Source organism: Marmota monax, unplaced genomic scaffold (genome assembly GCF_021218885.2).
Source record: "Marmota monax isolate L192 unplaced genomic scaffold, Marmota_monax_Labrador192_F-V1.1 WCK01_AAM20220418_F8-fsc00052, whole genome shotgun sequence".
Classification (NCBI taxonomy): Eukaryota; Metazoa; Chordata; class Mammalia; order Rodentia; family Sciuridae; genus Marmota; species Marmota monax.
The window spans coordinates 4,377,305-4,393,647 of record NW_026693473.1 but is presented as its reverse complement, the minus strand read 5'-3'; the positions used below and the strand labels follow the sequence as shown (position 1 = coordinate 4,393,647).

The 16,343-nt window shown below is 49.9% G+C and overlaps 1 protein-coding gene across 2 annotated transcripts in view; it reads left to right on the top strand.

Moving 5' to 3' along the window:
* The window catches only part of Adcy5 (adenylate cyclase 5), a 144,914-nt gene extending 132,886 nt beyond the window's left edge, over positions 1–12,028 (top strand). For both annotated transcript variants that reach the window (XM_046457840.2, XM_058583499.1), the window contains exons 18-21: positions 3,196–3,459; positions 4,411–4,615; positions 7,676–7,800; positions 9,655–12,028. In XM_046457840.2, coding sequence (XP_046313796.1) covers positions 3,196–3,459; positions 4,411–4,615; positions 7,676–7,800; positions 9,655–9,783 — 723 coding nt within the window. In that variant the 3' untranslated portion in view covers positions 9,784–12,028. The remainder of the gene's footprint in view (positions 1–3,195; positions 3,460–4,410; positions 4,616–7,675; positions 7,801–9,654) is intronic.
* The last annotated feature ends 4,315 nt before the right edge of the window (positions 12,029–16,343 follow it).

Sequence of the window (16,343 nt, the reverse complement as noted above, 5' to 3'; positions counted from 1 at the left end):
TGCCTGCCCAGGGCCTGCCAGCATTCAGCCCAGTTCTGACCCACCAGACTGGAGCAGCTGAAAGGGCTATGCAGGGGACAGGAGGAACACTCCCTTCCATCCCCTTGGTTTGAGGCTGCACCAGGCCCTGACATTCCCCATGCTCCGAGGCCCCGCTCCAAAGCCCCAAGGGCGCTTGTGTTAGCCTGGCCCCAGAAACCTCTGACTTTCCCTCCCATACCTTTCCTCCCATCCTTCATCCTCAGGCCCCGAGCTCATCTCCATCTTTTTATTGTAAGTTTTAAAAAAAATTAAACCTGCAGAAGTTTTAGAACAACATAAAGAACTTCAATAGTCTCTTCACTGTTTTCGTTTTATTGCCCCATCCGCCCCCTGTACGTATGTATATTTTTTCTTTTTCTTCCTGACATGATACGTCCATCACCCTTGGATCCTTCCAAGGTCTTCCTTCCAAGAATGAGGATACTGCCTCCATCCCTTATCCCTCAGCTTCCCCTTCAGGGAGTCAGCAGTGGAAACAGGCCCAGTTCACCTCGTGCAGCTGTACTGATTCTGGCCTAGAATCCTCTCCAGGAGTACTCTGCATTTAGTTGTCTCTTCCTTCTCTCCATGTTTCTCAGTCCTTGCCATTTTAGAGATCTTGTACTCTGTGTCCTTCAGACCCACACCTTCCTGAAGGAGACCCAGGGCAGTGGTGCTGGGCGCATCTGGGGCATCACACAGGGGACTCCCCATGCTGACCTGTCCCACCACTGATGGTGCTGACCCTGACCGCAGCTCTAGTTGCTGCCAGCCACATTTCTCCACTGTCAAGCCCCCTTTCCTTCCTTCCTTCCTTCCTTCCTTCCTTCCCTTCCAAGCTCCCTTTCTCTCCTTCATGTTTTCTTGTTATTTTGTGGAAAAATACTCTGGCTATTACAACAATCTTGTGATCCTCAGCAAAGCTCCATCCAGCAGCTTTTGCATCCATTGATGACTCCTGCCTCTCTCAGCCTCACCGTGGAGGTGCCACCGGTGATGCTGAGGTTGGGTGTCAAGTGCTGATGGGGCATGTGGTTGTCCCTTCTGTTGGGTATGTTGCATGCAGTGTAGCTTTTATCTCCAAGGTATGTGGTCCTTAGGGAGATCCCTCCATTCACTGGCCCATTCATTCACTTATTTATGTCAGTGCAGACACACAGACACCTGTTTAGTCCAGTGGGTTAAAATCTGCCACTTGGTTTACCGCCCTAGGTTTGGCTAGTGTGCATTTCGTCAAGCTGACTTCCTTGTCATTTGAACTGCCACTAGCACTCTTTGGGCATCTCCTGACTTCTTGGCACAATGAGATGTCTCAAGCTTACCTGACATTTTTCCTGTTCCAGCCCAGGAATCAGCAATTTCTTCAAAGAGCCCTTGCTCTTAGTGGAGAGTGGTATTTAGAAACCAAGAACTAAGTGCTTGGTGGGCTTACTACTTCCAGATCTGTGTCAGTTTTCTATTGCTGTGACAAAATCTCCCAGAAAATCAACTTAAAGGAGGAAACATTTATTTTGGCTCATGGTTGCAGAGATTTTAGTCCATGGTTCTTGGCCCCATCGCTTTGGGCCTGTGGCGAGGCAGAACCTCATAGCTGGGAACACGTGGTAGAGCAAGTTCACCTCATGGCAACCAGGAAGCAGAGAAAGAGGAGAAGGGCCCAGGGACAAGACACCACTGTGAAGGTTTCCTTACATTAGGCCCTGCCTCCCAAACTTTCCACCATCTCCCAGAAGCACCACCAGCTGGGGACCAAGCCTTCAACACATGATCCTTTGGTGGGGATTCCAGATCCAAACTATAACAGGTTCATCTCCAGGGCCAAAGCTGGGAAACACATGTAGTTGATGTAAACACGCAGAAATGCAGGTTGCACGCATACGTACCACACCAGCATCTGTCTGTGTACGTAGATTTATAGAAACCATTACTCACACCAGCTCTTCCATTCGAGACCTGTGCCTCAGGCTTCTTTGTAGCTTGCCCTATGCCAGAGAGAAACCCTCCCAAATCACTCTCCTAAAGTGATCTATTCACCCAGTGGCCCTGGCCTCCCAACCCCACAGCCTCTTGCTGATCCTCCCCCCTCTCTTCTTGGCCCTTTTGCCTCTTTGTACACTGGGGCCCCTCCCTCTGTCACTTTGCTTTCTCAGGCCCTGACGACCCTGTGCTAGGAGGGAAGCCACTGACTCAGCCTGTAGCAAGCCTGTGTCAGCCCTGTCCACAGAAGCTCCCCAACTGGCAGGTCCCTCCAGCTCCCATTCTTTTCCTGGGCATTTTGCAACTTGGAGGACAACATACAGCAGTAAACAGAAACCTGACAGCAGGCCTTAGGAAGGGGGGTAATTGTCACCATATGCTCCCCAGGCTCGCCCAGCAGCCCCTTTACTGTTCCACCTGTGGTGTGTGCTGATAGAGGAGGGGCCGCCCAGGAACATGCCCTCTCACACAGCGCCCCCTCATGGCCTAACCATTGTCTTGATTCCCCACCTTTACCTGCTCCTCCAGTATGGGTCTCCTAGGACTATCAAGAGGCTGTGGTACTCCACTATCCCTTTACCTGGAGGGTGAGTGACCACAAACTCCAACTGTACAGATCCACGACCAAAACTGGGGGGAAACCAAAGTTAAAGGGGATGTTTCCTTCCTGCCCTGGCTGACACCTGGTGGCACCTGTCCCTCCTGGCTGCATCTGGAACTGGAGGCTGTTCTCATAGGAATGAGATGGGCAGGACTCTGGGCCATTTCCCCGCCGTGACCAGTGGGTTGAAGTCACCCTTGCAAGATGCTTTTCTGAGTGCATTCTTTGATTTTAAGAGGAAAAATGAAGGGTAAAGAGGCCTCAGGGAGTCAGCAGCCTATTTGGGGTGCGGTTTTTGGACTCTCCCTTTCCTCTGGAGTCTAGTGCCAGGCTTGGGCAGACAGGAGACTTTCAGCTCCTCCTCTGGGACCTGCATCTGCTCTGCGCTTCCCTCCTCTGGGACCAACTCCCTGATGTGCGTCACTTTCCAAGAAGTAGACCGTTTCTTCTGGTGGCTGACATAATGCTCTTTAGAGAACACTTGGAAACAGAGAGACCGCAGAAACGGCCGGCACCTGGTGTTGGTGCGATTCCTGTCTCATTCTAAGTAGGGCTGTAGCCCCCCACCACCCACTGACCTAGTCCTCTGTCCCCAGGCCACAGAGGAGAAGGAGGAGATGGAGGAGCTGCAGGCCTACAACCGGCGGCTGCTGCACAACATCCTGCCCAAGGATGTGGCCGCCCACTTCCTGGCCCGGGAGCGCCGCAATGACGAGCTCTACTACCAGTCCTGCGAGTGCGTGGCCGTCATGTTCGCCTCCATCGCCAACTTCTCGGAGTTCTACGTGGAGCTGGAGGCCAACAACGAGGGCGTCGAGTGCCTGCGGCTGCTCAACGAGATCATCGCCGACTTTGACGAGGTGCTTCTGGGAGTCCTCTGAGTCCCCAGGGCTCTCCCCTCCATGTGGGTGTGAGCGGTGTGACAGGAGCCCTGATGGCAAGAGCCTGAAGGTGTCCCAGGGCTGTTCTGTCTCAGGCACCTTGTCACAGGTTCCAGATGAGAAAACAGAGGCCCACAGACCTTGTGTGTCTTGCCTAAGGTCAAGGCCTCTAAGGGCCAGAGCTGGGGTTTTGGCCCAGGCTATATGAACTGGAACCTTCAGGGTCCCCGTGCCCAGGACAGCCAGAGCTTTGAAAGAATCAGAGGAAGGAGGAGCCACTGGGTGAAGGAAGAGGGCAGGGTAAAGACGCAAGGCCCAGGGCAGGGGAGGTGGCAGCCAGACTTTGCTTCTTCATTTCTCATTTCTCGAGCTTGGTGAGCATCCACCAAGGGTAGCTGAGACAGCCTCGATCCTGTTGGGAGTCTGGGAGGCACAGTGCAGCAGGGATGCCCAGGCTGGACACAGGGCACAGGAAGAGCTGGGTCCTGGCAGTGTTGGAAGAAGCCCACAAGGGTCCTGGGGCAGCGGGCTAGATGAAGGGCTCCGGGGAGGCCTCCAGCAGAAGGACATGGGAAAAGGATGTCTTGCTAGTCAGAGATGAGGAGGGTTCCCTAAGTGAGGGGGTGAGGTCCTATGAAGGGGCTCCAGCCGTCCAGCCCGTTGGGGGCATGAGACCCAGTGGCAACCAGTGCCCTTGTCCTCAGGAGCTCTTGGTGTGGGGTTGGGTGAGTAGGTCACAGTCACTGGACAGCAGTTGAGAACAGAGGAGGCCTGTTCTGGAGGACGGGGAGGCCTCACATTGAGCCTTTTCCCTTACCAAAGAGGGGACCCTGAGGGGCCAAGCTGCTATACTCCCATGGTCCTCCTCTGCCCCTCCCTATAGAGCTCAGTGCCCTGGACTTGACCCAAGGTTGGTTTCCTTCTGTGCAGATTATCAGCGAGGACCGTTTCAGGCAGCTAGAAAAGATCAAGACCATCGGCAGCACCTACATGGCCGCCTCCGGCCTCAACGACTCCACCTACGACAAGGTGGGCAAGACGCACATCAAAGCCCTGGCCGACTTCGCCATGAAGCTGATGGACCAAATGAAGTACATCAATGAGCACTCCTTCAACAACTTCCAGATGAAGATTGGTGAGCAAGGAGGGCTTGCAGGGACCCTCTCCTCAAATCCCACATTTATTACAATCCAGTGGTAGAAGGTGACAGGCAGCCAATTGGGGTGGCCAGGGGTGGGGAGCTGATCACTCAGCCTGGCAGTGCTCACATGTTGGCCTGCGTGTGATGAGGCACTTTACCCAAGCATTGGGAAGGCACGATTGGACCCAGGTTGTGCCTGCCCAAAGGCTTTTGGGGAATGCTCTGTTCTGGGGGCTCCAGGGCCTGGTAGTAGCTTTGGGCAGATGGCAGGGCCATTTATTTCCAGAAAAACGGATGTAATCAACAGTAGTTTTATTAAAAAGTATTTCAAATTCATTGAGTAAAAATGAAAACTAGTAAAATCAAATACTTGATACATTTTAAATAAAAATGTATGAACATAAGATATAAGTTATTACATTTGCAAATTTATGAAAATACTGAACATATTTTCTGCAAAATTGTTAGCAAAATAAAATGAGTAAAGTGAAGTTTATAGGCAGTGGTGCATGCCTGTAATCCCAGTGACTCGGGAGGCTGAGGTAGGAGGATTGAAAGTTTGAGACTAGCCTCAGCAACTTAGGCCCTATCTCAAAATAAAAAATAAAAAGAGTTGGGGATGTGGCTTAGTGGTAAAGTTCCTCTGGGTTCAATTCCCCAGCACCAAAAAACAAACGACAAAAAAATATGAAAAAAAAATCATGTAATATTGACAATAAACCAATTCTATTTCAACATTTTAAAAAACAGAAGTCTTAAAAAAAGTAAAAAAAAAAAAACTGGGTCAGTAGGTTATTGGACAGAATATCTTTATTTTATTTATTTATTTTTTATGTGGTGTTGAGGATTGAACCCAGGGCCTCGCACGTGCTAGGTGAGCACTCTACCACTGAACAACCCCAGCCCCCTCAGTAGGTTATTGTTGAGTTTCAGGCAGTGAGGCAATCTTTTCTAGGTCAAGGTGTCAAAACTTTTCAACTCCACTCAACTGGGGGTCGTGGTGAGGGTATGTAATGATCAGCCCTGTGTCTTACCTGCACTTGTACTTGGCTGATGGCTGAGAGAGCTTCACAGACACCTGGATGGTGCACAGAGGCAGTAGTAGGGACTCTGCTAAGGATGGTCAGGGGTTCAGAGAAGAGAAGCCCTGGGTCAGCTTCAAAATAGGACCATATTCTACATATTTGTTCAAAAAATCTTTGAACCCAAAACAGGATTTTTAAAAATGTTTAATTTTGTTTTTATTACCTCAACCTTTTGACAACTTTCAACTTTCAGAATTGAAAGAACAGTACAGTGAAAACCCAGCTACATCTCACATACCTACCCAGCCCCACCCCGCTCCATCCACAAAATGATCTCCAAATTACAGTTCTGGATGAGTTGTTCCATAAAGCTCAAGGCATTTTTGCAGTTTGTTTGTCCTTAGAACATATTTTTATTTTATTTTTGTTGTACTGGGGATTGAGCCCAGGGCTTTGCACAAGCTGGGCAAGCACCCTACACTGAACTATATCCCCAGCTCATTTTATCTTTTATTTTGAGACAGGTCTCATGAGGTTTCCCAAGTTGGCCTTGAATTTGCCATTCTTCTGCCTCAGGCTCTGGGTTAGGAGGGATTACAGGTGTACAACTCACATCCAGCTCTGGGAGTATATCTTACCAAGGATGTACAGTCTGACAGAGTGCAAGTTATTTTTGCAATAGAAACTTTGTCAAGTGTTGTCCTCTTCCTCCTCTTGAGATCTGTGGAGGCAGGAAATGCTTTCTGAAAGAGCAGACCTCAGTTCTATTCAGAGTTTTCGTGCATTATCAAATCCCTGGGAATGTCTCACACCATAAATGATTCAGAGTTCAAATTTTTAAAAAAGTAAAAGTAATTCACCAAAGAAAATACTGGCATTTCAATTCTAAAAATTAGCACATTAAACTGAAACGTTAGTTTACCGAAAACCAATATTATGATCATGAGTGTCCTCAGGAGACCTTTGTTCTGGCCTGAGTGTCAGGAATTGTGCTGTTCTTGAGGGAGCTGTTTATTGTGTCTTGTGGGCACAGGGCTTTGTGACTTGGCCAGGTTTCCATTTTTCTTTGGCTGCTAGAAAGGCCAGACAGAGCCAGCTGGGGATCTTCTTTAACTAACGTGAGGCCTGTGTTTGTTTTTGTATTAATGTTATTCTTGGTTTCATGTAATGTTACTGTTCTCATTTGCCTCTCACCACATCTTATCCACCTACAGTTTTGTATTTTTCTCCTGGTGTGTATTTTTGTAAACTGGAGATTGAGTGATAGCATCAACCAAGCGATAGCTAAGGAGCCTTGAGGGGTAGATCCATTCATACGAACTCAGGGGCACCTTAGTTGGCGGGCGTGGCCTTTGGAGCTCTGTGTGACCAATGAGGTGGACAGTTGAACCTGGTAACAGAAGGCAAGGCAGAAAGCTTCATGTGGCCATGATACGACATGGAGAGAGAGGAGACCCAGGCAGGGTTAGGAGCCAGGTCTTAAGAATGAGAACAGAAGGAAACAGAAATAGGAGTGAGAAAGAGGGAAGGGGCACATTCTGGGAGTCAATGGTGAACACCTCAAAGCTACCCAGAAAGGGAAGATTAAGAAAAGGCAGTTGGAGGGGCTGGGGTTGTGGCTCAGTGGTAGAGCGCTTGCCTAGCACGTGCAAGGCTCTATAAGGTTCGATCCTCAACACCACATAAAAATAAATAAATAAAATAAAGATATTTTTTTAAAAGGCAGTTGGATTATGCAAGAGGTCACTGGAGACCCTGAAGAGGGCACTCCTGGCAGTGGACTTACAGAAACTGAGCATCACCTGGTGGTGAGGACACAGGAGCCCTGAAGTATGCCTGGGTTCCTGGGGTCTTGGATTAACACGCACTTGATAGAGCAGAGAAGTGGGAGACTGCAGGGGGAAGCTGGCATCAGGCCAGGAGGCAGAGGGAGAACCTGCAATGTGCAGAGAGCGAGAGGGACGCCAGCGAGGACTAGCAAAGCAAGTGTCAGTCTTAACCTGACGAACGTGGCTGATGTCCCCTGCAGGGCTCAACATCGGCCCTGTGGTGGCTGGGGTGATTGGAGCTCGCAAGCCTCAGTATGACATCTGGGGAAATACAGTGAACGTGGCCAGCCGCATGGACAGCACTGGCGTGCCTGACCGCATCCAGGTGAGTATGAGAGCATCCACTGTCCAGGTTACCCACCAGGAGGCCTCTGTATGCTGCTAAAAGTTCTTCAGGGAAGGCTGCCCACAGCTCCCAGTCAGAATTTCTGATCCAAATCCAAGGGTGATGGGGCAGTTGGTGCTGTCGTCACGGAAACTTGGAGAACACGATTGTGTTTTTGGCCCTCAGCACCTTGGACAGATCTTCGGGTTGTGCAGAGCCCTCTGCTGGGCACGGAAGGAATCGGGTAGGCAGAAGCAGGGCAGTGGCTGTGATGACAAACTGAGTGTTCATGGGGAGCCCAGGACCTTCCCAGCCAGTCACAGAGTACATACACCAAGACACCTGCAGGGAGTAGAGTCTTGCCCGTGCGGCTCGCTCTTAGGTTTGGTTCAGGAGAACCAGGGAAGGCTGCTGAGCCCTAGGATGGCGCCGTCATCAGTTGCAGCAGCCGGTGGCCTGGCCAGAGGCCCAGGGACTTTTTCCTTTCTGTCCTTTGCGAGCTGGCACTTGTGATCCCCAGGCCTGCCGGTCTTCAGCTGCTTTCCTTTTTCTCCCCCTCAGGATTTCCATGGTTTGCTTCAATCTGAAAAAATGGCCTGAACTGTGCTCTCATCCTGTGTGGCCCTCTTGCATGGTTCCCTGCAAGGATGTGGGAAGTCAGCTTCCTGGCCTCAGTTTTCTCAAGCGATAATTGTGCCATTTTTAAGACATTTTGTCCACATTGACACTACTTAAATATCCCCTCACTCGTCTGTCCTGTAGGAGAACAAGGAGACTGACCCCAAACACAGTCCTGGCCAGATCCAGCTGACCTGGATGCTGACAGGCCAGGCCATGTGGCCTTCTCTCACCTCCTCTCCTGCACCAAGAAGAGAAGGGATGGCTGGGTGGGGACTGGGGCCCTGAGGGAGCTGTTTGCAGAGCTTCTAACCTACCTGGTGACAGGTGTGAGGGCCTCTGCCAGCAGCCACCACAATAACCAGCACTGCACCTTCACTGGAGCCTCACTGTGCAGACACCACAGTTAATGACAGCAGCCCCCAAGCAATGCCCCTGCCCCAGCCTCTTGCAGTCAGGCTGGGTAACTGTGTGGTGGCTGGCAGGAGCAGAAAAGGCACCTGCATCTGCATCATCCTGTGAGACACTTGGCCATCCTGCCACTTCCTGCTCCTGTCACTCTGCTTCCCTCCTCATCTAGCCCAGCAGTGTCATTGGTGAAGCCCCAGTAAGTTCTCTTTGTCCCCAAAGCTGACACAGAGATATGTACAAAGCCTGGAACCCAGTCCAGTCTCTGCCATTTATTAACTGTATAATCTCAGGCAAGTGACAGATTTGCTGGTGATGGGGATGATAATAGTATTGCTTCATATAAAGATGAAATGAGATAAGCAGTTGTTCTCAAACATCTATAGTGAAAACCAGTTTTTTAAAAACCTTTCTACTCTGTCATGGAGTGATACTTCCATGAAAGACCCTGGTCACACACCTGGCTGTTGGGTACAACAATGTCACCATTGCTCTGAAGGTTCCAAAGTATTACTCTCTGTCTCTGACTCTCTCTGGACTGCACCTAAGCTGTTAGGGGCCACAGGCCACACTTTTGAGTAGCACTGAATAGCACATGTGAGGCGCTTGTCACAGCGTCTGGCAGAGTGAGTGCCGAGAACCACAGTGGCCATCATTCTCATTCTAAGGGCTACTTCCATGGACAGGTCCCTGCCAGTCCCCAATATCCCCTCTGTGGAAGAGCAGGGGCATCAGCAGAGTGTGGGAGTCAGGGGTGGCTCTGTCCCCACTGCAGTTCATGGCTAAGGTCATCAGTGGTCTGTCCTCTCTCCTGCTTTGCCTCCTCAGGTCACTACGGACATGTACCAGGTGCTGGCTGCCAACACATACCAGCTGGAGTGCCGCGGTGTGGTCAAGGTCAAGGGGAAAGGCGAGATGATGACCTACTTCCTCAATGGAGGGCCCCCGCCGAGTTAGCAGCTGCCAGCAGTGGTGCCAGCAGCCTGGCCTCCAGAGGAACGGAAGCGGCTTCTCTGTGTGCCGCGTGGGCAGGTGGGGAGCCTGCGCTCCAGCCACGTGGTCACGCTGGTGAGATTTCCCACTTTGACTTGGAAGCAGCCTCTGCCCTGGCTGGTGGGCGTGGCCTCCGGCCCAGGCCCTGGGTGCCAGCGTCCTGTTAGCACCAAGCTGACCAAAGATGTTTCCCTCTGCAGAAGACTCCGCCGGACTTGAGCTCAGCCTCGAGTTCTCTGACAGGTGCTGCCGCTGAAGGGTGGAGGGCGCTGCTGGAGCTTTCGCAGCCCAGTGCACAGCGGCAGGCCCGCGGAGGGCCTCAGCCTAGGTGGGTGGGTAGGCGGGCTGGACGCTGCCCTGGGGGTACTCGGGGTCCCCCGGGGGTCTGTTTTCCACATGAGCCTTTAAACTTCAGACAGAGGCTGCAGCCCCTGCTTCCTGGCGGTGCTCTGAGGCAGGAGAGCTGGGTTTGTAGGAGCCGTGGCCTTCGCCGCCATCCTCTGCCCATGCGTCCACGCACACAGACTGTGCCCAGTGAGGGAAACAGGACTCATTATGAGGGGGAGGCGAGAGGACGCCAAGCAAGCAGTGGTGGCTCTGAGAAAAAGAAAATATTTATTAAATAAAACAAAACAAGTTTTCTGTGCCCTTCTTTAGACTATGCTAGTTGTATGCGTGTAGGAGACACAAGCAGACGAGGATGCCACTGGGGGGGAGGGGGGACCCCAAGTTGTCTTTTTTGTATTTTTTATTTTGTATTATTGAAAGCCTTGGAGATCTAACAGATATACCAAATTCTATATTTTGTAAATTCTCTATATTAGAAAACAGCTGTGCACAGGGGGCGTTTGTGCTCACTTGTACTGTACCTATGTCGGCGTGTGTCCTGGTGCACATGTGCGTGTGTTCATGCCATGCAGCTGCCCTGCAGGGACCTTCCTCACCTCAGACTCGGCAGTTTTGGTTTTCCCAGGGGCAGTGTGTGTTCTTTTGGGGTACCCTACATTCAGATCAAGGAGGAAGAAGCAGACACACTTGACCCTCTCTCTTTTCTAACACAAAGGCAAAGACACAACCCACTTCCACTGAGTAAAAGCAGATGGAAATGATAAGAAGAAAACAGCCACTTCTTTCCCATCCCAGGCGGTTGGAAGCAAGGGGAACAGCTTCAGTCTGTGTGGGCAGCGTGGCCCCCACCTGTTCTTCTGCTTCTGGGGATGTCAGATGTTCGCGCCTGCAGAGGCAGCACCTAGGGACTCCTGGGAGCTTAGGGATGGGCCAGGGCTGGGAGGAAGTCTAGCCTGCCAGTCTGCTTAGCTGGCCAAGGGGCAGGTGGCTCTCCCTGGACACCATCCCTGTGACCTGGGAATGCAATGTGTAGGTTTCAGGTTTGGGGAAAGGGTGTGACCTTGCCCTCTACCTGTAAACCAGACAGAGGAATGGGTAGAGCCCAGTCTTGGAGTCTGAGGGAAAAGCAGCAGAAGTGTCATTTTGTCTAGTTTTTATTTGAGGGGTGGGAAGGGAGCAGTTCAATACATGAAGGGGACAAAACTATTTTTTATAACTTTTGAGGGAGGCATTTGAAAAATGATGTACTAGCACAGAGTTGTATTTAAGCAGCATCCTTAGGACCTGTTCCCAGATCTTTTCATTGCTTCTCAGGGCAGAATTATTCTTCCTGGACACTTGGAAGGAGACTGGACGGCAGCTATTTGCTGGCTATTGAGACCGTCCTTTATGTCCACCGCAGCACCTTCCCCTCCTACGCCCCCCCACCCCAATTTGAGCGCAGCTCTGAGAAGCAAAGCATATGGACCCCAAACTGCCAAGTCTGAGTGTGTCCCAAGCCCCTGCCACTCCACCTTTGAGTTCTGCATCACTCCTCCAGCCCCTGGCACGGGGCTGCTCTCTCCCGCAGCGTCATTCTCAAGTCCCCTGTCCTCCATATGGCCTGCCAGTGGTGCTTCCGGCCTGAGTAAAGTGTGCGTGCTGAGTTCATCCCGTGTTCCCGCTGTTGGTCTCGGCCTTGTGGGGCCCTCCCCATCCCAGCAGTGACTGGTGACAGCGTGCAGTGCTAGCTCTTTGTTCCCTCTAAGGGGTGTGCACTCTTTTTATTCCTGCTCTTGCAAAAACGGATACGATTATGATTTCCCATGGAAATTGAAAAGTCTATTTAAATAATTTAACTATTAAACACTTTCACTGGTAACGTGTCCTGATCTGATTTGTGGCTTGGGCCAGGGTCCAGGGAAGGATGTTTTAAAACAGGTGAGCCAGATTTGTTTGTATGCCAAGAGAAGGAAAGGAGAAAACACAGGAGGCGAACACAGACCACTGAAAGGAACCCAGAAGGTGGGAGGCCTGGGCCGCAGGCCACAGGTGAACTGATTTGCCTACAGCGCTAATGATGGCTCTCTGTGCCACACTGCAATGGGCACCAGATAAATGTCATCTCACTGAATCCTCCTGGCCACCTCATTTCACTGATGAAGAAATAGAGGCAGAGAAAGGTTGCACTATTTGCTTAAGGCCCCGTGGCTGGAAATAAAGAGAGGAGTTTGAGAACAGGCCTGTCTGCTGTCAAAGCCCAGGTGGGCCCCCCTCAACAGCTCTGTCTGTTGCTTCTGTCAAATTCAGGGTTATATTTGGGTTCAGGACATAAATCCAGAAGGGTGTGGGCAAAGTTTAATGTGGGTGTAAATTAAAAAGCCAGTGACAAGGACTCCACTGTCCTCATTAGTGAATGGACACGGTACATGCTACAGAGGTAGCAATCCTAGTCAGAGCAGACCTCCTTCTCTAAAGAAAATGGATATTATTAGGGCTTCAGATATGCATGGGGAGAGATTCATTTTATAAAGGCAGGAGTTTGAGAAAACTTCAGGCTGGAGCATATCAATTTGAAAAGAAAACCAGATGACAAGGAAGTTCAAACTTCAGAGAGCAATTGACGTAAGTGGGAACTTTAGCCGTAAAGAGGCTCAGGAGGCTGAGGCAGGAGGCTAGTGAGTTCAAAGTCAGCCTCAGCAAAAGCCAGATGCTAAGCAACTCAGTGAGAACCTGTCTCTAAATAAAATACAAAACAGGGCTGAGGATGTGGCTCAGTGGTTAAGTGTCCCTGAGTTCAATTTCTGGTACCCAAAACAGACAAACAAAACTCCCACCTGCTGTGACTGGTAATCACTGTCCTGTGAAGCCCCTGAAACTGAATATGTACATAGTGCATACCAGGACACCAAAAGGAGGTGACTGGAAACCTTCATAAACCCTTCCTGTTCTCAGCTCAATTAAGCTGATCCCAGAGAATGTATGGTTCTTCCTTAAAGGTTTTCACTTTTTTTTCCCCCAAAAGCATCTCCACACCTAGAAAACTCATGAAACTTATTAGGAAAAATGCCATGAATATTGGCAAGAGTTTGAACACCTCTATGCCTACTAATAGTAAATGCCAGACATCCATCCGTCAACCTGGCTGTTAGACTGCAGTATGTAGTTAGCGACGAATGAGTGAGAAGGCAGAGTGAATCCCGGGCACTGAGGAGGCAGAAGGTGAATGTTATCAGGGAGCCATGTGACCTCAAGACTTCCAAAGTTAGAAATATCCTTATGAACTTTTCCAAAAGCAAGTCCCAGCCCAAGTGGCACAGAGTTGACAGAGGCCTAGAGCTGCAGTGTGCACATGGTCAACAGGTGTCTTTCATGACGCTCTCTTCATAGACTGCTCATCAGCAGCATCTAAGCTTCCCTGATCCTAAAAGAGACGCTAAGCCTGTCACCACAGGGCATGAAGCACTGGCAGACATGCGGATGGATAGCTTAGAAGTAGTACTGAGCAGATTCTCACTGCCACTGGCCAAGAGAATGACAAAGGCAGAAAAACACAACTCAGAAAACCCACAGCTTTTGACTTTGTCCAAACCAAAACAACACTGAAGAGAACAAATCATGTACATAGCTCACCCTCGAAACAAAGGGAACTGGCCAGGTAGGGCCATGTTGGCCACGGTTGCTCTGCACAATGCCACCACCTCTTAGGGCAAGTACCAGCAGAGTGGGAACGCTGGTGCTATTTATGAACGTGAGATTATTTACTCACCATCCCCCTGTCTGGATGAACTGCACAGTGTATAACACATTTTCTCACTTCGGCCTCTCCAGGGTCTGGAAGCAGTTCAAGGAAGGGTTGGTGCATCCCCCAAGGCTGCTCAGACGCTTAGTGACAAGTGGCTTTGGCACTTGTCCCAGGGCGCTTCTGTCCAGTGTGCCCATCTGGCTGGGAACTGCTGGGCTTGGCAGGAACCCCAGGGCGCTCATCACTCCTCAAGGTCAACAGTAGGTGCGATCCAATTAATAAAGGATGCTTTTCTTATCCTTCCAGATTTTCCAAAAGCCCTCTGGGGTTTTTCTCCTATCTTAGGAAGGAAAATATAATATTTGCTGTCCTCTTGCCTGTCTTTCCTGCCCATCTGCAGGGTCGCTGCTTCACAACACAAGAACAAAGCCAAATGAGGGCATCACCATGGCTGGCCTCCAGGGCCCTTCCCCACTGGCATTCTTGGATTCTAAATATTTGTGTAACTCTTTATCCTGTCTTCAAGTGCCAGACGACACGTATGGCACAAATGTAAACACAGCCTAATTAAGACTAAGATTTTAGAGGCAAAGGCACAGACACAAGTGAGAGAAAAGCATGATGCCAAGGGGATCTGTAGGACAATCACCTTCAAACCAAGGTCAAGCACAGCCCTGGCTTTGCCCTTCTCCAGACACCAACCCAGCAGCAGCTGCCACAGTACCTGACAGCAGCATAGCCAGGAGCCTCTGACATCAGGGTCTCCAATCCAGGGGTTGCGGGGAGAAAGGTAGGGAGCAATCGAGATTCACAGAGCAAGCAGAGGGTCCAGAGAGACAAGGGAAAGGGAAAAGATGATGTAAGGGTGAGGATCAAGGGTACAGCCTCCTGTCCCCACTGGATTCCCAGCCCCACACCTCAGCCACCATGTTTCTAGTAAGCAGTCTCCCACGGCCCCCCATCCCCACTCCACATGGCCATAGCCTGCTCATCCCCAGGGCCACTTTCATATTGCTGGTCCATTAGGCCCATGAATTTAAAGAATTCACACTGGAATTCATTAGGGGGTCCAACACCATTTTTTCCATTGGCCAATTTCTAATTTAGACCTGGCTAGAATGGGTTTGTCAGCATCTCTATTTTCACTCACTAGTTCTCCAGTTTTGCAGAACTCACTCCCCTACTTTGTCAGTGAGCCACAGTGACACTCCTGCCACTCGCTGCCCGCCACTACCCCTGCTCATGCAGGATGTTTTTTGGAGATGTTTTCCTTCAGATGAAAAGATTCATGTTACACTTGTATCTTTTAAAGGTGCCTTAGTTCTCCTTTCCCCAGCATCTGTACAGTTGAAGATGCAGGCTGAAGGCTGCTAGCTGCCCACTTCTACCCCTCGCCTTTCCCATCAATGCACACGGTCCTGGGAACCCTTACTGAAGGCACTAAGGCAGCTGCACCCAAGAGTGCCTGCTAAGTTGGATTAGTATGTTCAAAGCAAAGTGGACCTTCACTTAAGTGGTGGCTTCCGAAGAGCTTTATAGATGACTTATCACATCTGGGGGCATCCACGAAAACCTATAATACCTTTAAAGAAACAGTAGACACAAGAAGGCTACCTGAATCCCAGATTTACGGCAGTCGCTTTCCTCATACTTGCTGTGCCAGGCTCTGTTCTCAGTGCTTCACATGGATGGACTCACTGGATCCTCACAACCACCCCACTTTACACAGACGGAAACTGAGGCAGAAAGGCTAAGTGATTTGCTGAGGTCCAATGCTAGTAGAAAGGAGAGCAAGAGAGTCTGGATCCAAACTTTTAATCACCAGTTTAAACTGTAAAACGTTACCTCCTATTCTTTGGTTAACATTTTCAGCTATAGGAATGACTTCAAGCAGAGGTCCCATGAAATTACTTCAAGCCAAAGAACAAATGTAATGTTGTATTCCACCAGGAAAAAGTTTGTAATACACAAATCACCAAGGATGCTTGGATCAAGAGTTAATTTCGCCGGGTACAGTGGTGCATGCCTGTAATTCCAGAGGCTTGGGAGGCTGAGACAGAAGGTTCCTGAATTAAAAGCCAGCCTCAGGAACTTAGTGAGGCCCTAAGCAACTCAGTGAGACCCTGTCTCTAAATAAAATACCAAAAGGGCTGGGGATGTGGCTCAGTGGTTAAATACCTCTGAGTTAAATCCCCAGTACCAAAAAAAAAAAAAAAAAGTTTCACTGCAAATGTTACAACATATACTTCCTTCCTTTAATATCTAAAATCCACTAGGATTTCCCATACCTCCTATAGCCATCTGTTCTGTATAAATTTTATAGATGTATAAATTTTAGCAAACTATTTTATTCACCTAGGTCATCTATACTACAGAGATGGCACTGACCTGATCTCTTTTATTAAAAAAAAATTTCATGTAAGCTGGGTGTAGTGGTGCACATCTGTAATCC